Here is a 26,526-nt window from a genome sequence, read left to right on the forward strand (position 1 = left end):
TTATACATATTAGTGTATATATGTCAGTCCCTATCTCCCAATTCATCCCACCTTCAGTGTCCATACGTTTGTTCTCTACGTCTGTGTCTCTATTTCTATCTTGCATTACACTTCTTTTTTTTTTTTTTTTTTTTTTTTTGCGGTACGCGGGCCTCTCACCGTTGTGGCCTCTCCCATTGCGGAGCGCAGGCTCAGCAGCCATGGCTCACGGGCCCAGCCGCTCCGCGGCATGTGGGATCTTCCCGGACCGGGGCACGAACCCGTGTCCCCTGCATCGGCAGGCGGACTCTCAACCACTGCGCCACCAGGGAAGCCCGCATGCCACTTCTTAAAAGGAAGATCCAAACCTGTGGTGTTGGATCATCAAAAGTATTCTTTCCATGGGAGAATGATAATGCGATGAGTGCAAATTCCAAGGAAAATGCAGTACCTCAAGTATCTAGCTAGAATCTTTTTTTTTTAACATCTTTATTTGAGTATAACTGTTTTACAATAGGTGTTAGTTTCTCCTTTACAACAAAGTGAATCAGTTATACATATACATATGTTCCCATATCTCTTTCCTCTTGCATCACCCTCCCTCCCACCCCTCTAGGTGGTCACAAAGCACAGAGGTGAACTCCCTGTGCTATGCGGCATCTAGCTAGAATCTTGACAGTGCTACGTCAAGCTAGTGTGCAAGATCAAAGACACTGCTGACAGGGCTGTTAGTTTGTAGAAAGACTATGTGGCAGTCAGAACAAATTCTATGGCCAAATGAATAAACAGTGGCAGTGCATTCTAGAACAGTGCTGTTCAGTAGAAATATAAAATGATCCTTTTTTATACACATTAGAGTGTTTTACATGCTGAGTATGTGCTCTGAATTGATATCTTCCAACGGTTCTATGACCGTTGACCGCGGGATCTTTGTTAGCTTCAGAATTACAGTGTAAAGCACATGATAGCAAAATCGTTTTATCTCTGGATACTTACAACCACGGCCCTGGGAACCTGTCTGAAGATCACAAGTGTTTGAAGCTTTCTGGAAAACTCTCAGGTTAATCAACAAAGAGCACAAGTAAATTTAAAAAGTGGTGCCTGCAGGCCACATACTAGTGGTGCAGATGTTTGGCACGCTGCTCATGAGTTAAAGGTTGTTGAAAGCACCAATGAAGTTTTTCCGAAAGTGAGAAAAACGCGGTCCGGAAGGTGAAGCAAACAGGCATCCTTTACTTTTCCTTCATGGAAAAGACAAATGAAGAGAATTCACAGAAGTTACAGTTGACCAGTACACATGGGGAAAATGTGCAATTTCAGCTATAATCAAGCAAGTATGAATCAAACAAGGAAATGCCAATTTAAAGGGGCAGTAGTACTCCATACTGCTGAGGGTGAGAAGGGTACTCTTCCCGTGAGGCTTCCTTGGTGGTGAGGGCAAATTAATAAATACAACCTGTCTGGAGAGGGAGCATAAAGTAATTACATTTCTAGGAAACAACCCTAAGAAAATAATGCAAAATGCAAAGATTTAGGTATGAAGACATTTATTTGTACAAAGTACAACCTAAATATCCATCGATGGCAAAGTAGTTGAATTATGAATCTACAGACTAATCAATATATTACACAACCATGAAAAAAGGAAAAAGTGATATATAAGCATTAAGGCATGTAGCAAGGATACAAAAGTACTTTGTCGATTTTGAGTTTTTAAATTTTTATATAACAATTATATAAATCCAGGTAATTTGAAAGAAAACCACGATCCAGGTAATTTCCATTCATTTACCAGTAGTTACTTGGGCAAGTCACTCAGACCTTTTCGAGACAGTTCCCTTTGTAGAATGGCGATAATACCTAGCGGGATGGTTGGGAGATTAAAACGGGATCGCTCGTCTAGAAAGGTACCAGGCCGGTGAGCAGGGTTCAGTGTCCGTCCCTGCCCTTTCCCTTTAGGTCATGGTTTCCTACATATGGGGAAATTGCTTGGTCCCCAGGCTTGCTGCCTGAAATGAGTGAGGGTAACAAATTACGGCGCCAGGCTTTTCTGTTAATCCCTCTCATGTCACCCCACCGGCTGAGAGCGGCAAGGCAGTTTATGCGCCACGCCGAGGAGATCCGCACACCGGGCGGTCTCTGGGCGGCGACGCGCACTTTGAATCAACACCGCGCCGGGGCCGGCCGGAACTCGGAGGAGGTTGCCGGCTCGCGAGGTTTGGACGTCCCCTCCCGGCTACACCAAAGCGAGGCAAAAGAGCCGCGCGCACGCGCACACAGCGACCAGGTCTCCCGCCGGCGCGCGAGCGCTTCCCACACCCAGTGCGCGAGTCCCCGCCCCTAGCCAAGGCGCGCCGGGGGGCGGGGCGAGGCGGGGCTTCGCCAGGAGCCACGGGACGCGGCACCAATCGCGGGGCTCCTCCGCCTCGGGTTTCGGTTTGAAATTCTGCGCAGGCTTAACGGCTCGCGGAACGGCTACCGGGAGTCAGACCGCCGGTGCTTGCGTGTGGTGGCTGCGCTCGGGCCCGCGTGGAGAGGGTCAGGGCCTCGACGCCCGCCCGCTTGGAGCGTCCGCCATGAGGAGAAGGTGCGGGTTGTTGGGGAATCGAGGGGGCGTGGGAGGGATTGGTGCCGGTCCCGGGTGCGGGGCGGTGGCGGGGCTGGGCGGAGTCCGAGAGGCCGCCTTAGGCCGTGGGCCGGGGTGTCTCGTCAGCCGGCGCCCGAGTGAGGCTGGAAGAAGCCAGGCATGTCTGGGAAGCGGCGAGCCGGTGCACGGGCCGCGGGCCCTTGGCGGGGTGGAGGCCAGACCTGACGCGCGCCTTCCCCGGGCCGCGGGCTCCCGCAGGCCCCGACGCCCGGGTGCGGGCCGAGCGCAGGTGCCCGGGAGAAGCGGCGGGAGGCCAGACGGGGGCCGCGGCGCCCCCGGTGCGGGGCGGTCAGAGCTGGCGTCCGGGAGCCCCACCCTCTCCGCCAGCAAAGCGTCTCAGGTGCTGCTTCTTGGCACCGACGGCTTGTTTTAAGTCCTGAGTCTTTTATGGTCAATGTTTCTAGTTTTTCTTTAAATAAAGACGTGCAGTTTTAAATTTATCGTTGCTTTTCGATGTATCTGGGTTGCAGTGTTAACACTTTACTTGAATTGGAAAGATAGCTTGGTTTTCTTGCAAGTTGAAAAACTCCGATAAAGGAATTCTTTTCCCGTCATTTTAACAACTTCTCAAGCAGTGCTGGGAAAGGAGTGTCCGAATTGAAATTGGGACCAGACGCACCACACTGCCAGTTACCAGCCTTATGAATTTGGGCAAAAATATCGAATGTCAGTTTGCTCATCTCTAAAATAAAAATAATGCCAGTGCATAGGACTTTTGTGTTAAAAGCGATGCAGATGTTAACCTTATTTTCTATAAGTAGTGGGTGAAGCATTGTGATGATTCATTATTAAATAATTTATAGTTATTAGTCAAACTGATTGATGTATGGCTTTGTAAGTTTCTTCCTTCCATTATTACTAATTCCGACCGTTCTTTTTCAAATGCTTGCCCTCGTGAGAATGGGAATGAAGTACAAATCACTGGTAACATTGGGAAAACAGATCTCAGGTGTAAGGTTGTGGATTACAAATATCTTATATAAAAGACAGCACATTTAAGCTGCTCTGCGTTTCAGCTAATGACGCATTCTGAGGACTAGTAAAATTTTAAATGACATTTTACAGGAGACTCTTACTCCAAGTCCATTAACAGTTTTTGGATTGTTCAGGCATCTACTGCTTTTAAGAAAGTAAATGAAGGGGGAGGAAAAGTTATCAATTAACTTTGGTTCCAGGCTGACAGATATAATTACGCTTTAAAAGAGCAACTGGAATTACCCTACTAACAAAACCAGACTTTCGGGTAATCTGGATTTCAGGTATTCATGTTTAGAGAGGACTATGAGAAGTATGCCTGAGGAAAATGGTTATCAGAATGGTCACTGAATTAACTATTGGCTATCGATTTCTGAAGCAGGTTGTACAGAGGAGCTTAACAAAACTTCTCTGGAGGGCTATTTAGGAAAAAATAGGACAGTGTATCAGTAGAATGCTGCCAGAAGGTAGGAAATCATTTAGAGGGTCATTTGGGATATCTTCCAGTCTAGTGACTTAGGTTCAAGAGACTGGAAAAATTGGCCCCCTTTTCAACCTCTGTATTCTTGGGGTTTTTTTTTTTTTTTTTGACGCACAGGCTCAGCGGCCATGGCTCACGGGCCCAGCCGCTCCGCGGTGGGATCTTCCCGGACCGGGGAACGAACCCGTGTCCCCTGCATCAGCAGGTGGACTCTCAACCACTGCGCCACCAGGGAAGCCCTTGGGTGGTATTCTTGTAAGCACCCTCAGTTTTTCAGTGATGTTTTACGAAAAAAGTCTCAAGTTTGCACCTTCTACGGAATTACCTGAAACCGTTTAGAAAGGCACTACATAATTGTACCATGATGATTATTTTTGTAACATTTTTTATGCTTTTATTTATTTTTAAAGTCTTATTGAAATTTACAATGGTTGTGTTTAATTTCTGCTCTACATCAAAGTGATTCAGTTATACACATATATATTCTTTTTTTAAAACACTATTATTATTTTAAAATTTTATTTATTTATTCATTTATTTTTGGCTGCGTTGGGTCCTCGTTGCTTCGCATGGGCTTTCTCTAGTTGTGGTGAGCGGGGGCTACTATTTGTTGCGGTGCGTGGGCTTATCATGGTGGTGTCTTCTCTTGTTGTAGAGCATGGGCTGTAGGCCCACAGGCTTCAGTAGTTGTGGCTCGCGGGCTTTAGAGCGTAGGCTCAGTAGTTGTGCCATACCGGCTTAATTGCTCCGTGGCATGAGGGATCTTCCCAGACCAGGGATCGAACCCATGTCCCCTGCATTGGCAGGTGGATTCTTAACCACTGCGCCACCAGGGAAGTCCCACATCTTCTTCTTCTTTTTTTTTTTTTAAACATCTTTATTGGAGTATAACTGTTTTACAGTAGTGTGTTAGTTTTTCCTTTACAACAAAGTGAATCAGTTATACATATACATATGTTCCCATATGTCTTCCATTTTGCATCACCCTCTCTCCCACCCTCCCTATCCCACCCCTCTAGGTGGTCACAAAGCACAGAGGTGATCTCCCTGTGCTATGCGGCAGCTTCCCACTAGCTATCTAATTTACATTTGATAGTGTATATATGTCCCTGCCACTCTCTCACTTCGTCACAGCTTACCCTTCCCCCTCCCCATATCCTCAAGTCCATGCTGTAGTAAGTCTGTGTTTTATTCCTGTCCTACCACTAATCTCTTCATGACATTTTTTTCCCTTAGAGTCCATATATATGTGTTAGCATATGGTATTTGTTTTTTTCCTTCTGACTTACTTCACTCTGTATGACAGACTCCAGGTCCATCCACCTCATTATAAATAACTCAGTTTCATTTCTTTTTATGGCTGAGTAATATTCCATTGTATATATGTGCCACATCTTCTTTATCCATTCATCTGTTGATGGACACTTAGGTTGCTTCCATGTCCTGGCTATTGTAAATAGAGCTGCAGTGAACATTTTGGTACATGACTCTTTTTGAATTATGGTTTTCTCAGGGTATATGCCCAGTAGTGGGATTGCTGGGTCGTATGGTAGTTCTATTTGTAGTTTTTTAAGGAACCTCCATACTGTTCTCCATAGTGGCTGTATCAATTTACACTCCCACCAGCAGTGCAAGAGGGTTCCCTTTTCTCCACACCCTCTCCAGCATTTATTGTTTCTAGAGTTTTTGATGATGGCCAATCTGACCTGTGTGAGATGATATCTCATTGTAGTTTTGATTTGCATTTCTCTAATGATTAATGATGTTGAGCATTCTTTCATGTGTTTGTTAGCAATCTGTATATCTTCTTTGGAGAAATGTCTGTTTAGTTCTTCTGCCCATTTTTGGATTGGGTTGTTTGTTTTTTTGTTATTGAGCTGCATGAGTTGCTTATAAATTTTGGAGATTAATCCTTTGTCAGTTGCTTCATTTGTAACTATTTTCTCCCATTCTGAGGGTTGTCTTTTTGTCTTGTTTATGGTATCCTTTGCTGTGCAAAAGCTTTTAAGTTTCATTAGGTCCCATTTGTTTATTTTTGTTTTGATTTCCATTTCTCTAGGAGATGGGTCAAAAAGGATCTTGCTGTGATTTATGTCGTAGAGTGTTCTGCCTATGTTTTCCTCTAAGAGTTTGATAGTGTCTGGCCTTACATTTAGGTCTTTAACCCATTTTGAGTTTATTTTTGTGTGTGGTGTTAGGGATTGTTCTAATTTCATACTTTTACATGTAGCTGTCCAGTTTTCCCAGCACCACTTATTGAAGAGGCTGTCTTTTCTCCACTGTATATCCTTCCCTCCTTTATCAAAGATAAGGTGACCATATGTGTGTGGGTTTATCTCTGGGCTTTCTATCCTGTTCCATTGATCTATATTTCTGTTTTTGTGCCAGTACCATACTGTCTTGATTACTGTAGCCTTGTAGTATAGTCTGAAGTCAGGGAGCCTGATTCCTCCAGCTCCATTTTTCGTTCTCAAGATTGCTTTGGCTATTCGGGGTCTTTTGTGTTTCCATACAAATTGTGAAATGTTTTGTTCTAGTTCTGTAAAAAATGCCAGTGGTAATTTGATAGGGATCGCATTAAATCTGTAGATTGCTTTGGGTAGTAGAGTCATTTTCACAATGTTGATTCTTCCAATCCAAGAACAAGGTATGTTTCTCCACCTATTTGTATCATCTTTAATTTCTTTCATCAGTGTCTTATAGTTTTCTGCATACAAGTCTTTTGTCTCCTTAGGTAGGTTTATTCCTAGATATTTTATTCTTTTTGTTGCAATGGTAAATGGGAGTGTTTTCTTAATTTCACTCTCAGATTTTTCATCATTACTGTATAAGAATGCCAGAGATTTCTGTGCATTAATTTTGTATCCTGCAACTTTACCAAATTCATTGATTAGCTCTAGTAGTTTTCTGGTAGCATCCTTAGGATTCTCTATGTATAGTATCATGTCATCTGCAAACAGTGACAGCTTTACTTCTTCTTTTCCGATTTGGATTCCTTTTATTTCTTTATTTTCTCTGATTGCTGTGGCTAGAACTTCCAAAACTATGTTGAATAAGAGTGGTGAGAGTGGGCAACCTTGTCTTGTTCCTGATCTTAGTGGAAATGGTTTCAGTTTTTCACCATTGAGAATGATGCTAGCTGTGGGTTTGTCATATATGGCCTTTATTATGTAGAGGAAAGTTCCCTGTATGCCTACTTTCTGCAGGGTTTTTATCATAAATGAGTGTTGAATTTTGTCAAAAGGTTTCTCTGCATCTATTGAGGTGATCATATGGTTTTTCTCCTTCAGTTTGTTGATACGGTGTATCACGTTGATTGATTTGCATATATTGAAGAATCCTTGCATTCCTGGAATAAACCCCACTTGATCATGGTGTATGATCCTTTTAATGTGCTGTTGGATTCTGTTTGCTAATATTTTGTTGAGGATTTTTGCATCTATGTTCATCAGTGATATTGGCCTGTAGTTTTCTTTCTTTGTGACGTCTTTGTCTGGTTTTGGTATCAGGGTGATGGTGGCCTCATAGAATGAGTTTGGGAGTGTTCCTCCCTCTGCTATCTTTTGGAAGAGTTTGAGAAGGATAGGTGTTAGCTTTTCTCTAAATGTTTGATATAATTCGCCTGTGAAGCCATCTGGTCCTGGGCTTTTGTTTGTTGGAAGATTTTTAATCACAGTTTCAATTTCAGTGCTTGTGATTGGTCTGTTCATATTTTCTGTTTCTTCCTGGTTCAGTCTCGGCAGGTTGTGCATTTCTAAGAATTTGTCCATTTCTTCCAGGTTGTCCATTTTATTGCCATACAGTTGCTTGTAGTAATCTCTAATAATCTTTTGTATTTCTGCAGTGTCAGTTGTTACATCTCTTTTTTCATTTCTAATTCTATTGATGTGAGTCTTCTCCCTTTTATTCTTGATGAGTCTGGCTAATGGTTTATCAATTTTATTTATCTTCTCAAAGAATCAGCTTTAAGTTTTATTGATCTTTGCTATTGTTTCCTTCACTTCTTTTTCATTTATATCTGATCTGATCTTTATGATTTCTTTCCTTCTGCTAAATTTGGGGTTTTTTTGTTCTTCTTTCTCTAATTGCTTTAAGTGTAAAGTTAGGTTGTTTATTCGAGATGTTTCCTGTTTCTTAAGGTATGATTGTATTGCTATAAACTTCCCTCTTAGAACTGCTTTTGCTGTATCCCATAGGTTTTGGGTCGTCGTGTCTCCATTGTCATTTATATCTAAGTATTTTTTGATTTCCTCTTTGATTTCTTCAGTGATCACTTCGTTATTAAGTAGTGTATTGTTTAGCCTCCATGTGTTTGTATTTTTTACAGATCTTTTCCTGTAATTGATATCTAGGCTCATAGCATTGTGGTCGGAAAAGATACTTGATACGATTTCAATTTTCTTAAATTTGCCAAGGCTAGATTTGTGACCCAATATACGATTGATCCTGGAGAATGTTCCATGAGCACTTGAGAAAAATGTGTATTCTGTTGTTTTTGGATGGAATGTCCTATAAATGTCAATTAAGTCCATCTTGTGTAATGTATCATTTAAAGCTTGTGTTTCCTTATTTGTTTTCATTTTGGATGATCTGTCCATTGGTGAAAGTGGGGTGTTAAAGTCCCCTACTATAATTGTGTTACTGTCGATTTCCCCTTTTAAGGCTGTTAGTATTTGCCTTATGTATTGAGGTGCTCCTATGTTGGGTGCATAAATATTTACAATTGTTATATTTTCTTCATGGATCGATCTCTTGATCATTATGTAGTGTCCTTCTTTGTCTCTTGTAATAGACTTTATTTTAAAGTCTATTTTGTCTGATATGAGAATTGCTACTCCAGCTTTCTTCTGATTGCCATTTGCATGGAATATCTTTTTCCATCCCCTTACTTTCAGTCTGTATGTGTCCCTAGGTTTGTAGTGGGTCTCTTGTAGACAGCATATATATGGGTCTTGTTTTTGTATCCATTCAGCCAGTCTGTGTCTTTTGGTGGGAGCATTTAATCCACTTACATTTAAGGTAATTATCAATATGTATGTTCCTATTACCATTTACTTAATTGTTTCGGGTTGTTCTTGTAGGTCTTTTCCTTCTCTTGTGTTTCTTGCCTAGAGAAGTTCCTTTAGGATTTGTTGTAGAGCTGGTTTGGTGGTGCTGAACTCTCTCAGCTTTTGCTTGTCTGTAAAGGTTTTAATTTCTCCATCAAATCTGAATGGGATCCTTGCTGGGTAGAGTAATCTTGGTTGTAGGTTTTTTTCCTTCATCACTTTAAATATGTCCTGCCACTCCCTTCTGGCTTGTAGAGTTTCTGCTGAAAGATCAGATGTTAACCTTATGGGGATTCCCTTGTGTGTTATTTGTTGTTTTTCCCTTGCTGCTTTTAATATGTTTTCTTTGTATTTAATTTTTGACAGTTCGATTATTATGTGTCTTGGCGTGTTTATCCTTGGGTTTAATCTGTATGGGACTCTCTGTGCTTCCTGGACTTGATTCACTCTTTCCTTTCCTATATTAGGGAAGTTTTCAACAATAATCTCTTCAAATATTTTCTCAGTCCCTTTCTTTTTCTCTTCTTCTTCTGGAACCCCTATAATTCGAATGTTGGTGTGTTTAATGTTGTCCCAGAGGTCTCTGAGACTGTCCTCAGTTCTTTTCATTCTTTTTTCTTTCTTCTACTCTGCAGTAGTTATTTCCACTATTTTATCTTCCAGGTCACTTATCCGTCCTTCTGCCTCAGTTATTCTGCTATTGATCCCATCTAGAGTAGTTTTCATTTCATTTATTGTGTTGCTCATCATTGCTTGCTTCCTCTTTATTTCTTCTAGGTCCTTGTTAACTGTTTCTTGCAAGTTGTCTATTCTATTTCCAAGATTTTGAATCATCTTTACTATCATTATTCTGAATTCTTTTTCAGGTAGACTGCCTATTTCCTCTTCATTTGTTAGGTCTGGTGTGTTTTTATCTTGCTCCTTCATCTGCTCTGTGTTTTTCTGTCTTCTCATTTCGCTTATCTTACTGTGTTTGGGGTCTCCTTTTTGCAGGCTGCAGGTTCATAGTTCCCGTTGTTTTTGGTGTCTGCCCCCAGTGGCTAAGGTTGGTTCCAGTGGGTTGAGTAGGTTCCCTGGTTGGGGGCACTAGTGCCTCTGTTCTGGTGGATGAGGCTGGATCTTGTCTTTCTGGTGGGCAGGTCCACATCTGATGGTGTGTTTTGCGGTGTCTGTGGCCTTATTATGTTTTTAGGCAGCCTCTCTGCTAATGGGTGGGGTTGTGTTCCTGTCTTGCTAGTTGTTTGGCATAGGGTGTCCAGCACTGTAGCTTGCTGGTCGTTGAGTGAAGCTGGGTGTTGGTGTTGAGATGGAGATCTCTGGGAGATTTTTGTCGTTTGATATTGCGTGGAGCTGGGAGGTCTCTTGTGGACTAGTGTCTTGAGGTTGGTTCTCCCACCTCAGAGACACAGCCCTGGTGCCTAGCTGGGCGCCAAGAGCCTTTAATCCACACGGCTCAAAATAAAAGGGAGAAAAAATAGAAAGGAAAGAAAAGGAAGGAAGGAAGGAAGGAAGGAGGGAGGGAGGGAAGGAAGAAATGAAGGAAGAAAGAAAGCAAGGAAGGAAGGTGGAGAGGAAGAAAGGGAGGAAAGAAGGGAGGAAGGAAGGAAGAAAGGAGGGAAGGAAGGAAGAAAGAAAGGGAGAAGACAAAATAAAGTAAGATAAAGTATAGTTATTAAAATAAAAAATAATTATTAAGAAGAAAAATTTCTATTAAAAAAAAACACTAAAATGGGTCGGTCTAACCCTAGGACAAATGGTGAAAGCAAAGCTATACAGACAAAATCTCACACAGCAGCACACACATACACACTCACAAAAAGAAAAAAAGGGGAAAATAATAGTATATCTTGCTCCCAAAGTCCACCTCCTCAACTTGGGATGATTCATTGTCTATTCAGGTTTTCCACAGATGCAGGGCACTTCAAGTTGATTGTGGAGCTTTAATCTGCTGCTTCTGAGGCTGCTGGGAGAGACCTCCCCCTCTCCTCTCTGTTCGCACAGCTCCTGGGGTTCAGCTTTGGACTTGGTCCCGCCTCTGCGTGTAGGTCGTCCGAGGGCGTCTGCCCTTCACTCAGACAGGATGGGGTTAAAGGAGCAGTTGATTCGGGGGCTCTGGCTCACTCAGGCTGTGGGGAGGGAGTGGCACGGGTGCGGGGCGAGTCCGCGGCGGCAGAGGCCGACATGATGCTGCACAGGCCCAAGGCGTGCCGCGCGTTCTCCCGGGGAAGCTGTCCCTGAATCCCAGGAACCTGGCAGTGGTGGGCTGCACGGGCTCCCGGGAGGGCCGGTGTGGAGAGTGACCTGTGCTCGCACACAGGCCTCTTGGTGGCGGCAGCAGCAACTTAGCGTCCCACACCTGTCTCTACTGTCTGTGCCGACAGCTGCAGCTCACGCCTGTTTCTGGAGCTCCTTTATGTGGTGCTCTTAATCCCCTCTCCTCGCGCCCGAGGAAACAAAGAGGCAAGAAAAAGTCTCTTGTCTCTTCGGCAGCTCCGCGCCCGTTTCTGGGGCTCCTTTAAGCGGCGCGCTTAATCCCCTCTCCTCGCGCCCAGGAAGCAAAGAGGGAAGAAAAGGTCTCTTGCCTCTTCGGTAGCTCCAGACTTCAACCGGACTCCCTCCCGGCCAGCCGTGGCGCACTACACCTTCAGGCTGTTTTCACTCTGCCAACTCCAGACCTTTCCCTGGTATCCGACTGAAGCCCGAGCCTCAGCTCGCGGCCCCCGCCCGCTCCGTCAGGGGAGCAGACAAGCCTCTCGGGCTGGTGAGTGCCGGTCGGCACCGATCCTCTGCGGGAATCTCTCCGCTTTGCCCTCCGCACCCTGTGGCTGAGCTGTCCTCCGCGGCCCCGGAGCTTCCCCCTCCACCACCCGCAGTCTCCGCCCACGAAGGGGCTTCTAGTGTATGGGAGTCTTTCTTCCTTCACAGCTCCCTCCCACTGGTGTAGGTCCCGTCCCTATTCTTTGTCTCTGTTTATTCTTTTTTCTTTTGCCCTACCCAGGTATGTGGGGAGTTTCTTGCCTTTTGGGAGGTCTGAGGTCTTCTGCCAGCGTTCGGTGGGTGTTCTATAGGAGAAGTTTCACGTGTAGATGTATTTCTGATGTCTCTGTGAGGAGGAAGGAGATCTCTGCGTCTTACTCTTCCACCATCTTTAAGCCGTCTCCCACATCTTCTTTATCCATTCATCCGTCAATGGACATTTAGGTTGTTTCCATGTCTTGGCTATTTTAAGTAGTGCTGCTGTGAACACAGGGGTGCATGTATTTTTTCAAATTATAGTTAGTCTGGGTGTATGCCCCAGGAGTGGAATTGCTGGATCATATGGCAATTTTTTTTTTAGTTTTTTGAGGAACCTCCACAATGTTTTCCATAGTGGCTGCACCAACTTACATTCCCACCAGTAGTGTAGGAGGTTTCCCTTTTCTCCACACCCTCTCCAGCATTTGTTATTTGTAGTTTTTTTTTTTTTTTTTTTTTTATTCCTTTTTGTGATATGCGGGCCTCTCACTGTTGTGGCCTCTCCCGTTGCGGAGCACAGGCTCCGGACGCTCAGGCTCAGCGGCCATGGCTCACGGGCCCAGCCGCTTCGTGGCATGTGGGATCTTCCCGGACTGGGGCACGAACCCATGTCCCCTGCATTGGCAGGCGGACTCTCAACCACTGCGCCACCAGGGAAGCCCTATTTGTAGACTTTTTATGATGGCCATTCTGACGAGTGTGAGGTGGTACCTCACTGTAGTTTTGATTTGCATTTCTCTAATAATTAGTGATGTTGAGCATCTTTTCATGTGCCTGCTGGCCATCTGTATGTCTTCTTTGGAGAAATGTCTGTTAAGGTTTTCTGCCCATTTTTCGATTGCGTTGTTTGATTTTTGTTGTTGTTGAATTGTATGAGCTGTTGGTATATTTTGGAGATTAAGCGCTTATCTGTCCCATCATTTGCAAATGTTTTCTCCCATTCTGTAGGTTGTCTTTTCATTTTTTTATGGTTTCCTTTGCTGTGCAACGGCCTGTAGGTTTGATTAGGTCCCATTTGTTTATATTTGTTTTTATTTTTATTGCCTTGGGAGACTGACCTAAGAAAACAGTGGTACGATTTATGTAGGAGAATGTTTTGCTTATGTTCTCATCTAGGAGTTTTATGGTGTTATGACTTATATTTAAGTCTTTAAGCCATTTTGAGTTTATTTATTTATTTATTTAAAATTTATTTATTTATTTTTGGCTGTGTTGGGTCTTCGTTTCTGTGCAAGGGCTTTCTCTAGTTGCGGCGAGCGGGGGCCACTCTTCATCGCGGTGCGCGGGCCTCTCACTGTCGCGGCCTCTCTTGTTGCGGAGCATAGGCTCCGGATGCGCAGGCTCAGTAGTTGTGGCTCAGGGGCCCAGCCGCTCCGCGGCATGTGGGATCTTCCCAGACCAGGGCTCGAACCCGTGTCCGCTGCATTAGCAGGAGGATTCTCAACCACTGAGCCATCAGGGAAGGCCTTGAGTTTATTTTTGTGTGTGGTGTGATGGTGTGTTCTAACTTCATTGATTTACATGCAGCTGTCCAGCATTCCTAACACTGCTTGCTGAATAGACTGTCTTTTCCCGATTGTGTATTCTTGCCTCCTTTGTCAAAGATTAATTGTCCATAGGTGTATGGGTTTATTTCTGGGCACTGTATTCTGTTCCATTTATCCAAATGTCTGGGTTTTTTTTTGCCAGTACCATGCTGTTTTGATTACTGTAGCTTTGTAGTATTGTCTGAAGTCTGGGAGGGTTATGCCTCCTGCTTTGTTCTTTTTCCTCAGGATTGCTTTGGCAATTCTGGGTCTTTTATGGTTCCACATAATTTTAGGATTATTTGTTCTATTTCTGTGAAAAATGTCCCCGTGATAGGGATCACATTAGATCTATAGATTGAGTAATATACTGTGATAATTATTATTCACAGTGACTGCACTCAGGCGTCGTAAGATCATACAGCTTTTTTTTTGTGTGTGTGTGATACGCGGGCCTCACTGCTGTGACCTCTCCCGTTGCGGAGCACAGGCTCCAGGCGCGCAGGCTCAGCAGCCATGGTTCACGGGCCCAGCCGCTCTGCGGCATGTGGGATCCTCCCGGACCGAGGCACGAACCCGTGTCCCCTGCATCGGCAGGCAGACTCCCAACCACTGCACCACCAGGGAAACCCCATACAGCTTTTTTGAAATATCTTTATTTGTTCAAAAATTCTTCTTGAATGTTTATTATATATAAGACACCATTCTAAGTGTTGGGGATTCAGCAGTGAACACAACTGATATCCTTGCCCTTTAGAGGTTACATTTTAATAACAAAATAAAAAGGTAATAAGTAAGCAAATTTTACATTAAATGGTAATAAGTGCTATGGAGAGAAATCAAGCAGAGAAAGGGGATAAGTACTGAAGGTGTGGGAAAGGGGAGTTGCAGTGTTAAAGAGATTGGTTAGGAAGGCCTCCCTGAGAAGGTGATCTTTGAGAAAAGACCTAAAGGCAGAAAGGGGCAAGCCATGGGACACCTAGGGGAAGACAGTCTAGGTTGAGGGAATAGCAAATGGCAGTGCCTGAGCTAGGATAGTGCCCGGTGGGTTCCCGAAAGAGCAAGGAGTCCAGTGTGACTGGAGTAGATTAAAGGGCTCTGGAGGCCTTTGTAAAGGCAGAAGCTTTTCCTCTAAGATAAGGAATCACTGGAGAATTTTGAGGGCATGGAGGCTTGTGACTTCTGTGCACACAATAAGCTTAAGGAGGCCGAGGCAGAAGCAGGGAGACCAGTTAAAAGACCAGGGCAGGGCTTCCCTGGTGGCGCAGTGTTTGAGAGTCCGCCTGCCGATGTAGGGGACATGGGTTCATGCAGGAAGATCCCACATGCTGTGGAGTGGCTGGGCCCATGAGCCATGGCCGCTGAGCCTGCATGTCCAGAGCCTGTGCTCTGCGATGGGAGAAGCCACAACAGTGAGAGGCCTGCGTACTGAAAAAAAAAAAAAAAAAAAAAAAAAAGACCAGGGCCGTGGTACAGATGAAGAGATGATAGTGGTGACCTGGACCAGGGAGGTAAAGGCAGAAGTGGGGAGGGGTGAGATTCTGGCTGTCTTTTTTTTTTTTTTTCCCTTAATATTTATTTCTTTATTTAGGCCGCACCGGATCTTAGTTGCGGCACACGGGATCTTTAGTTGCAACACGCGAACTCTTAGTTGCAGCATGCGTGTGGGATCTAGTTCCCCAACCAGGGATCGAACCCAGCCTCTCTGCATTGGGAGCATGGAGTCTTACTCACTGGAGCACCAGAGAAGTCTTTTGAAAGTAAGGGTAATGGCAGGGATGTAAGAAAGAGGTGTCAGAATGATATAAGAATGAAACTTGTATAATTGGAATGTTGTGAAGAGTTTTTTAATTCTTTAATTCTTAGAAAATTGTACTGTCTTCCAAAATCTATAAACAGCTCATGCAGCTCAATATTAAAAAAACAAACAACCCAATCAAAAAATGGGCAGAAGACTTAAATAGACATTTCTCCAAAGAAGACATACAGGTGGCCAAGAAGCACATGAAAAGCTGCTCAACATCACTAATTATTAGAGAAATGCAAATCAAAACTACAGTGAGGTGTCACCTCACACCAGTTAGAATGGGCATCATCAGAAAATCTACAAACAGCAAATGCTGGAGAGGGTGTGGAGAAAAGGGAACTCTCTTGCACTGTTGGTGGGAATGTAAATTGATGCAGCCACTATGGAGAACAGTATGGAGGTTCCTTAAAAAACTAAAAATAGAATTACCTTATGACCCAGCAATCCCACTACTGGGCATACACCCAGAGAAAACCATAATTCAGAAAGATACATGCACCCCAATGTTCACTGCAGTACTATTTAAAATAGCCAGGTCATGGAAGCAACCTAAATGCCCATTGACAGATGAATGGATAAAGAAGATGTGGTACATATATACAATGGAATATTACTCAGCAATAAAAAGGAACGAAATTGGGTCATTTGTAGAGACGTGGATGTATCTAGAGACTCATACAGAGTGAAGTAAGTCAGAAAGAGAAAAACAAATATCATATATTAATGCACATATATGGAACCTAGAACAACGGTACAGATGAACAAGTTTGCAGGGCAGAAATGAGACACAGATGTAGAGAACAAATGTATGGACACCAAGGGGGGGAAAGTGGTGGTGGTGGGGTGGGGTGGTGGGATGAATTGGGAGATTGGGATTGACATGTATAAATATGTATATGTATAATGTATATGTATAATATGTATAAAAGTATAAATATATATAAATATGTATAATATATATAAAACATAACTAATAACTGCTGTATAAAAAAATAAATAAAATTCAAAAAAAGAAGATTATACTGTCATGAGAACTGCTTCTAGAATATTTGGTAATTCCAAACACTTGTTAAAGTAATCAGATCCAAGGGAGAGTTAACTTTTTCATTATAACAAATTGTGTTTAGGCCCATCTGCTGGTGTTTAGCAGTCCATCTGCTGTATAGGTGTTTGTTTTGGTTTTAATTGAATTTGAGATCTATGAATTTTATCCCAATTTCATGTCATTTTATTTTGTAGAAGTAATTTGACTAAATGAATTAGCAATCATATCTGTTTTTCAGGTAAGTCACAAATTTCACAACTTCCGATTATGTGCCAGAATTTTTAAAATAACAGCTTTATTGAGATATAATCCTTATACTATACAATTCACCTATTTAACGTGTTACAATTTAATTATTAGTATATTCAGAGTTGTGCAACTATCACTGCAGTCAGTTAACATTTTTATCATCCCTTTAAAAAACTCATACCTATTAGTGGTCAATCCCCTTTTCCCACCCACCTCCCTCCCCTGAATCCCAGCCCTAGGCAACTGCTAATCCACTTCTTTCTCTATAGATTTGCCTATTCTGGATATTTCACATAAATGGAATCATGATATGTCCTCTTTTGTGACTGGCTTCTTTCACTTGGCATAATGTTTTCAAGGTTTATTGTCAAATATTATTCCACTGTATAGGTATATCATATTTACCTGTTCATTAGTTGATGGCCATTTGGGTTGTTTACACTGTCTTAGTTGTGGTACACGGGCTCTTTAGTTGCGGCACGCTGGCTCCTTAGTTGCAGCAGCTGGGCTCCTTAGTTGTGGCATGAGAACTCTTAGTTGTGGCATGCATGTGGGATCTAGTTCCCTGACCAGGGATTCAACCTGGGCCCCCTGCATTGGGAGCACAGAGTCTTAACCACTGTGCCAACAGGGAAGTTCCTCTTGTATAGGTTATTTTACATAAAATGCTAAAATTAGGATTTTGACTTGTGGGTTCTTTTGTCTTAAAAGTGAAGTGCAAAGGGATTATTTGTCTGAGGAAGCACTTTAGTTAAATACCTTGATACCTGTTAACATTTCTAAAATGCAGTACAGTAAATTCTTTTCTTTTTTTAGTAATTATTTTTGGCTGCGCTGGGGTCTTAGTTGTGGCATGCATGTGGGATCTAGTTCCCTGACCAGGGATCAAACCCGGGCCCCCTGCAGTGGGAGTGCCAAGTCTTACCCTCTGGACCACCAGGGAAGTAGGTCCCTGTAAATTCTTTCAAACACTCTTCATTATGTGGGTATTGATAATTGGCCATCCAGTATAGGCAGCTGGTATTTGTACAGAAGCTTTTCTTGAACTAGGACAGGCAACCTTTGAATTGGGATTTCTTGGCTAGAGAAATGTCTTGGATATGAATATATTAAAACCTAAGGAGGACTTCCCTGGTGGTGCAAGGTTGGGAATCCGCCTGCCAATGCAGCGGACACGGGTTCGAGCCCTAGTCCGGGAGGATTCCACATGCTGTGGAGCAACTAAGCCCATGCACCACAACTACTGAGTCCACGTGCCACAGCTACTGAAACCCGTGTGCCCTAGAGCCCGTGCTCCACAACAAGAGAAGCCACTGCAATGAGAAGCCTGCACACCACAATGAAGAGTAGCCCCTGCTCGCCGCAACTAGAGAAAGCCAGCACAGCAACGAAGACCCAACACAGCCAAAAATAACATAAAGTAAATAGAGAGAGAGAGAGAGAAAAGGAAGGAAGGGAAGGAGGGAGGGAGGGAGGAGAAACCTATGGAGAAACTGATGTTCTTGGAGATCTAGGCTGGTGATTCAGAGCCCCTGAATATGCTACGACAGACAGAGGGCCAGTGAGAGCCTCGATCCTCATCATTTGTACACAAAGAGCTTCAGTGACTTGTTCAAGGCCTCCTGGCTGACTGATAGCAAAACACATCCAGAGTTTAGTTTCTCTGTTGCCAGAGTGGTCTCTTTGTTATCCAGGTGTACCAAGAAAGGAGAGAAAATCTCTGTTATTTAAATGCTGTGTGAAGCAGACTGAGGGTTATCATTGTTAAAGTAAAGGTTTTTTGAGAATTCCCTGGTGGACAGTGGTTAAGGCTGCGCTTTCATTGCTGAGGGCACAGGTTCGATCCCTGGTTGGGGAGCTAAGATCTCACAAGTTGTGTGGTGAGGCCAAAAAAAAAGAAAACTAAAGTTTTTTTTGAAAGATAAAATACAAGGTACAGTTAAATTTGTGCTTCAGATAAACAGTGAATAATTTTTAAATAAACTTTGTAATTGAAGTATAACATATTCAGAAATGCACACAAATCAAGTGTAAACTTGATGGATTTTCATAAAGTCAGCACATGCTGTGTAACCACCCCTCCTTGTGCCCTCTCCAAAAGTCACCACTTCCCAGGACAATGACAACCACTATCCTGACTTCTCAAAGCAAAGCTTAGTTCTGCCTGTTTTTGAACTTTGTATAACTGGAATCACATAGTGATAAGATGCTTGCTTATCTGGCTGTTTTTCCTCTTCTTTCCCAACTTTTTGTTCTGTTTTTCCATCTTAGTTGTTTCTTTTACCTCCCTTTTTTTTTCTTTAAGATTTGAGGTATAATTTACATACAGTAAAATTGACTCATTTCACATGTACAGTTTGAATTTTGGTTTCTGTGTATAGTTATGTAATCATCATCACCATTAGGATCTGGAACCATTCTGTCACCCTAAAAATAGTTGCCTTGTGCCCCTTTGCAGTTGATCCCCTGCCCCGATTCCAGACAGCTCATTTGCTTTCTTTCACTATAGTTTTGCCTTTTCTAAAATTTCATAAGGTAGAATCATATAGTATGTAGTCTTTTTGCATTTGACCTCTTTTATTTACAATTTTTTTTTTTTTTTTTTTTTTTTTGTGGTACACGGTCCTCTCACTGTTGTGGCCTCTCCCATTGCGGAGCGCAGGCTCCGGACGCGCAGGCTCAGCGGCCATGGCTCACGGGCCCAGCCGCTCTGCGGCATGTGGGATCTTCCCGGACCGGGGCACGAACCCGCGTCCCCTGCATCGGCAGGCGGATTCTCAACCACTGCGCCACCAGGGAAGCCCTACAATATTTCAACATGATGTTTCTGAGATTCACCCATGTTTTTTATTCATTGCTGTATTATTCCATTGTAGGAATGTACTGTTTCTCTATTCTGTTGATGGACATCTAGGTTGTTTCTACCTTTATGGTATTATGAGTAGTGCTGCTTTGATCATTCTGGTACATACCTTTGGTACATGTGTGTGCATTTCTACATATGTAGACATGGAACTGCTGGGTTCAGCTTTAGCAGATACTGCCAACAGTTTTCAAAGTGGTTGTACCAGTTCACACTCCAAGCAGTAGTATATGAAAGTTCCGGCTTTTCTGTATACTCACCAACACCTGATTATTTTTTAAATTTTAGTCATTCTGTAAATTAATAGTTGTAATTTAAGAACAACAACAAGGCCACCTACTGAATGGGAGAAGATATTTGAAAACAGTATATCTGAGAAGGGGTTAATATTCCAAAATATACAGAGAACTTACACAACTCAACATTGAGAAGAACAAGCAACCTGATTAAAAAATGGGCAGAGGATCTGAATAGACATTTTTCCAAGGAAGACAACAGGCACATGAAAAGATGCTTAACATCACTAATCAAAAGGGAAATGCAAATCAAAACCACGATGAGATAATCACCTCACAACTGTCAGAATGACTATTATTAAAGACAACAGATAATGCATATTGGTGAGGATGCGGAGAAAAGGGAACACTTGTGCACTGTTGGTGGGGATATAAATTGGAGTAGCCACTATGGAAAACAGTATGGAGATTCCTCAAAAATTATAAATAGAACTACCATATGATCTAGCAATTCCAATCCTGAGTATTTATCCAAAGAAAACAAACACTTAATTCGAAGAGATATGTGCACCTCTATGTTCATTGCAGCGTCCAAGATATGGAAGCAACCTAAATGCCCACCAGTAGATGAATGGATAAAGAATGTGTGTGTATGTATGTGTGTGTGCATGCATGCGCACACACACTGGAATATTACTCAGCCATAAAAAAAGAATGAATTCTTGCCATTTGTGACAACATGGATAGACTTAGAGGACATTATGCTAAGTGAAATAAGTCAGAGATAGAGGAATACCGTGTAATTTCACTTATATGTGGAATTTTAAAAGATAAAACAAATAAACATAATAAAATGTAAACACAGTTATAGATACAGAGAACAAACAGGAATTTGCCAAGAGGGGTGGGGGGTAGGGGGAGGAAAGAAATAGGTGAGGCAGACTAAGAAATACAGGCTTCCAGTTGCAAAATAAGGGCATCACAGGTATGAAATGTACAGTGTGGGGAATATTCAATAACTAATATCTTTGTATGGTGACATATCATAGCTAGACTTACTGTGGTGATCAGTTTGAAATGTATAGAAATATCAAATCACTGTCTTCTGTAACAGGAACTAACATAGTGTTATAGGTCAATTATATTTCAAAAACGAACAAAGTCATAGAAAAAGAGATTAGAGTCTTAGGTAGAGGCTGGGGCTGGGGGATTGGATGAGGGTAGTCAAAAGGTTATAAGGAATCAGTTTTAAGATAAATAAGTACTAGGGATGTAATATAGAACATAAATATAATTAGCACCACTGTACTTTTAAAAATATTTATTTTATTTATTTATGGATGGCTGCGCCAGGGCTTCTTGAGGCATGCAGGATCTTTAGTTGCAGCATGTGGACTCCTAGCTGTGGCATGCACTCGGGATCTAGTTCCCTGACCAGGGATCAAACCCAGGCCCCCTGCACTGGGAGCACGGAGCTTTATTCACTGGACCACCAGGGAAGTCCCAGCACCACTGTATGTTATTTATGAAAGTTGTTAAGAGAGTAAACCCTATGAGTTCTTGTCACAAGGAAAAAAAAATTTTTCTATTTCTTTAATTTTGTACCTATATGAGATGATGGATGTTTACTAAACTTATTGTGATAATTACTTCATGATGTATGTAAATCAAATCATTATGCTGTACACCTTAAACTTATACAGTGCTATATATGTCAATTATAGCTTAAAAAAACAGGAAGGGAAAAAATGAGTAACAAAATCGCAATAGATTGCCAGCTGTTTTATAGGAACTGACATTTTTGTCTGTTTATTTCTTTAATAAAAGCATTTAAAGTTCTGTATTGTACTGCCATAGGTAGAACCATTGATCAAAGTCCAGATTCTGAGTATTATTCAGAAGATTGAATTTCCACACTGAATTGATAGTATGATACTGGATTTTCCTTTGCCAGTGTTGTGTTTGGAGGGGGAACAGTAGGGAAGTGTTCAAGATGAGTTAAGCTGAATGCTTGTTTTCAATTTGTTTTAGCCTTGAGCCCACTGCGAAACTAGTTTGTTTAGTTTCTGTAAATATTGCTTTTAGTCTGGAGGCAGTGGCTCATGTAGCTGGCTTCTCGTTTGCTTTTTAGTGAGGTGCTGGCAGAGGAGTCCATAGTATGTCTCCAGAAAGCCCTGAATCACCTTCGGGAAATATGGGAATTGATTGGGATTCCAGAGGACCAGCGGTTACAAAGAACTGAGGTTGTAAAGAAGCATATCAAGGTGAGTTGAGTAATACTGATCTCTTTGTAGTGGGACAGGGGTAAGGATGTTGGTGTCTCATCTAAGATAGCATATAGAAGTGACACTAGGATGTCATAGGCTCCTCCTGGTTTTTTGTTTGTTTTGGCCGTGCCGTGCAGCATATAGGATCCTAGTTCCCCGACCAGGGATTGAACCTGTGCCCCATGCATTGGGAGCGCAGAATCTTAACCACTGGACCACCAGGGAAGTCCTGGTTTTGTTTAAGTCCTTCCTCTAAAATTTGAAATTATGAGGCTTTTGGTGTTATTTGTTGTTTGAGGCCAATGGGGAAAACACCCAAAACTTCTATGGGACTGTTGTATCTCTCGTAGGACCTCCTGGATATGATGATTGCTGAAGAGGAAAGCCTGAAGGAAAGGCTCATCAAAAGCATAGCCATCTGCCAAAAAGAGCTGAACACTCTGTGCAGTGAGCTACATGTCGAGCCATTTCAGGTACATGGCAGGGTGTCAGGGGATCCTGCTTGGGTCTGAGATTTAGGGAAGAACTTTGATTTGGGGCTACAGGTGGAAAGTTTCCTTGTAGGGCTGTACTAGACATGAGAAATGGGGAAAATGTGCTGCTTACTTACTTGGTTCCAGCAAAGCAATTTTCACTTATGTGCAGAGTTGCCCTGTTGAGAGGTGAAGCAGCTAAGTGTTGCAATGTTTTAATCAAAAACAAGCTTCTTACTATCAATTTGTAGGACACAAAAATTTTTTTAAACTCTGAGCTAGGCATAGATATCATTCCATTCTTTCTTTGAAAGAAAATGAAGAGAGCTACTTAGGAAACAAAAGTGACTAGTGATATAAGGAAAAGTTACCCCAAAAACCTGCCTCTGGATTTTTTCATACCCGAAAGCTACACATCATTGAACGAGCCAGAATGGCCACTTGAGAAGAGATGTCTCCACAGCTGGAATATCAAGAGAGCGTAGTCAAATTCAGGGCATGCCATGTTTATCTGTGTACCTTGCTGAGAGGTTGCTGTCCTGTGGTCCAGCACAAATCGGACTTGAATGAGGATACCAGCAAGCATGACATGAATGACAGAGGGACCCCAAAACATATCCCTGGTTAGAACCAGTAAAAACAGTGTTGGGATCATAAAAATGAAGACAAACGTGGAGATTGGGAAAGTAATTAGAATAGATGTGGGTGCAAGGACAGCACACAGTGGCTAATGTGGTACCAATAAGGTCTCAGGTCCCTCTCCCTGTTACAGAAAGAACTGCCTGGGTATCTCAGTGGAGTCAGCCTAGGAGGAGGAGACTGTCTTTAAAGGGTTAAGGCTAATTCATTTCTGGAAGCCAAGAGCAATCAGGCAGACTGTGACATCAGTAGAGCTTCCTGAAATCAACACAAATGGCATAAATATCACTGATTTTGGACAAATAGTTTCTTTCTTTAGTCCTTTTTAAAATAAATTTTCAATATGAAATTGGGTGAGAAGTTAGATATACAGTGGTACATCTCCCTTAAATTATATGACAGTTCTTAGTTCACCAATGTTGAGTAAAATTTATAGGACATATAATGCCACTTTTTTTCTTCTCCTGCTTATCAGTTAGGAGTAGAGCAAGGAGTACTAAATTGATTTTTATTGGTTGAGTGAATTTTAGGGTTATTGGGATAAACATTTAGGAGCTAAATATACTACCCTATAGCTAATTCAAAATAAGCTTTTCAACCAAGTTTTACCTCTTGTAAAAGTGCCCTGGTACCTTTCCTTACTGGGGATGTTTGTTAGGGGACCCTCTTTGTTCCATATTCTGTTAGCTGTAAGTTGATTTATTTTTAAGTTGAACTAAAAGTGTCATCCTAGTCCTCTTTCGTTGTCTCCTCTTCCTTTGAAGAGATCTGCTTGGAGCCTTAACAATGGTACATTGTCTCATACAGGAAGAAGGAGAGACAACCATCTTGCAGCTAGAAAAGGATTTGCGCACTCAGGTAGAACTGATGAGAAAACAGAAAAAGGAGAGAAAACAAGAACTGAAACTACTTCAAGAACAAGATCAAGAACTGTGTGAAATTCTTTGCACGCCCCACTATGACATTGACAGCACCTCAGTTCCCAGCTTAGAAGAGCTGAGCCAGTTTAGACAACACGTGGCAACTTTGAGAGAAACAAAGGTGTGATTACATTCATACTTCCTAAAAGTCATTTGACTTTCCTCTAGGTATCTTGTAATCTTTTTTTTTTTTTTATAGGCATCTAGGCGTGAGGAGTTTGTCAACATAAAGAGACAGATCATACTGTGTATGGAAGAATTAGAACACACACCAGACACAAGCTTTGAAAGAGATGTGGTCTGTGAAGACGAAGATGCCTTTTGTTTATCTTTGGAAAATATCGCAACACTACAGAAGTTGCTACAGCAGGTAACGTCTACTCAAATTATGGCCTGGGATCTCCGTAGTATCCAGCCATCTGACAAAACTGCAGTTTTTTCCTTTAAGATAATGAGATAGGGCTTCCCTGGTGGCCCAGTGGTTAGGAATCCACTGTACCGCGGAACAACTGAGCCCACGCACCACAAGTACTGAGCCTGCGCTCTAGAGCCTGCCAGCCACAACTACTGAGCCCGCGTGCCTATAGACTGTGCTCCGCAACAAGAGAAGCCACCACAATGAGAAGCCCTCGCATTGCAATGAAGAGTAGCTCCCTCTTGCTGCAACGAGAGAAAGCCTGCATGCAGCAACGAAGGCCCAATGCAGCCAAGAGAAAAAAAAAAAATAGTATTATATGAAACACAACCTTGATTTTTTTTTTAAAACTAAAACGTTAATTTATATATAGCTCTGAGAATGTGAAACTGAGACTTTTTAAAATGTTTATTCATTCATTCATTTAGGCTGCACTGGGTCTTTGTTGTGGCATGCAGGATCTTTTTTAGTTGCGGCCTATGGATTCCTTAGTTGCAGCATGCGGACTCTTAGTTGCGGCATGCACGTGGGATCTAGTTACCCAACCAGGGATCGAACCCTGGCCCCCTACATTGGGAGCAGGGAGTCTTACCCACTGGATCATGAGGGAAATCCCCTGAAATTGAGATTTTTGGATGAAATAATAATAGTCATTTGAATTAGCTTAGTGTTTAATTGAAAAAAATTTTTAATTAAAAATTTGAATCCTAATTCTTGGGGTCTGAGATCCTACCATAATGACAGACTTACAGTTTGTTTTCAGAAGTCATGAAAACACACCTCTTCACAGTCTTGTAAAAGTGCTTCTTCTCCATGTGGGTACAGATATGTCTCTGTGGGAGGCCAGAGGGCCAGTTTTCTCTGTGCTGCTGTCTTTGCTATAACCACTGGCTTTCCTTGCTACAGCTGGAAATGCGAAAATCACAAAACGAAGCAGTGTGTGAGGGGCTGCGTGCTCAGATACGAGAACTCTGGGATAGGTTGCAAATACCTGCAGAAGAGAGAGAAGCTGTGGCCACAGTTATGACTGGGTCAAAGGCCAAGGTCCGGAAAGCGGTAAGAAACCCAAAGGGCACTGGGTTAGCATTTTGGTGTCAAGTCTGATGTCTTTACCAGCCTTTACCAGCTTCTGCCTTGTGTGAGCCTGTTTTTAAGACAAGCGTCAGAAAAGAGTGGCAGTAGCCTGCTCATGTTTTATCTTTTGCGTGTGTTTCTTAGATTTCTGGCTCCTATGATATCATTGTTATAAGAGTGCTGACTTACCTCTGTGGTTTTGTATTGTAATTTTATTAAAAAGGGGGAAAATATTTTGCAAACCTACGTGAATATACAAGTATGACAAGCACTGTTAACAGGTCTCTTTGTTTCAGCTGCAATTAGAAGTGGATCGGTTGGAAGAACTGAAAATGCAAAACATGAAGAAAGTGATTGAGGCAATACGAGTGGAGCTGGCTCAGTACTGGGACCAATGTTTTTATAGCCAGGAGCAGAGACAAGCTTTTGCCCCTTACTATTCTGGTTCGTACAGAAGTGTCGCTCTTCATGTGGCCTGCTCACTTGTCTTTTACAAGTGCAGACATTCACTGGGAAGTATTTCCTCTACTGAACAGACATTGCTACCTTTCCAGGCCATTCACCATAAATTGCCATTCCCATTCAAATAAGCATTTGCAAATGCTATTGGGAAATAAGGGATCTCTTGGTTTCTGAAGCAGTATATCTCTGTAGCATGTAGTTGTGAAGCTCAAGTTTAGCAGGTGCTTATTCTGTGCCAGGTGCAATGTAAGACTCTTAACAGGATTATCTGACTTAATTCTCATGTCAAGAGATGAGGACACTGAGGCACATAAATGTTGAACAACTTAACCCAGAGACACACAACAGGTAAATGGCAGACCCCACATTTGAGCCCACGAGGTATGACCCCAGGGCCCAATGGAA

General features: G+C 42.5%; 1 protein-coding gene across 4 annotated transcripts in view; it reads left to right on the forward strand.

The window, feature by feature from the left end:
- The first annotated feature begins 2,352 nt into the window (after nucleotides 1–2,352).
- Nucleotides 2,353–26,526, forward strand: part of PRC1 (protein regulator of cytokinesis 1) — a 36,418-nt gene continuing 12,244 nt past the window's right edge. Inside the window, exons 1-7 of one of the 4 annotated variants that reach the window (XM_059056626.2) lie at nucleotides 2,353–2,566; nucleotides 22,003–22,135; nucleotides 22,489–22,611; nucleotides 24,058–24,291; nucleotides 24,370–24,540; nucleotides 25,492–25,641; nucleotides 25,956–26,103. In XM_059056626.2, coding sequence (XP_058912609.1) covers nucleotides 2,556–2,566; nucleotides 22,003–22,135; nucleotides 22,489–22,611; nucleotides 24,058–24,291; nucleotides 24,370–24,540; nucleotides 25,492–25,641; nucleotides 25,956–26,103 — 970 coding nt within the window. In that variant the 5' untranslated portion in view covers nucleotides 2,353–2,555. The remainder of the gene's footprint in view (nucleotides 2,567–22,002; nucleotides 22,136–22,488; nucleotides 22,612–24,057; nucleotides 24,292–24,369; nucleotides 24,541–25,491; nucleotides 25,642–25,955; nucleotides 26,104–26,526) is intronic. The other 3 variants (XM_059056625.2, XM_059056624.2, XM_067029927.1) reach the window with 3 other exon arrangements.

The sequence above is a fragment of the Kogia breviceps genome, chromosome 3, assembly GCF_026419965.1.
Source record: "Kogia breviceps isolate mKogBre1 chromosome 3, mKogBre1 haplotype 1, whole genome shotgun sequence".
Taxonomy (NCBI): Eukaryota; Metazoa; Chordata; class Mammalia; order Artiodactyla; family Physeteridae; genus Kogia; species Kogia breviceps.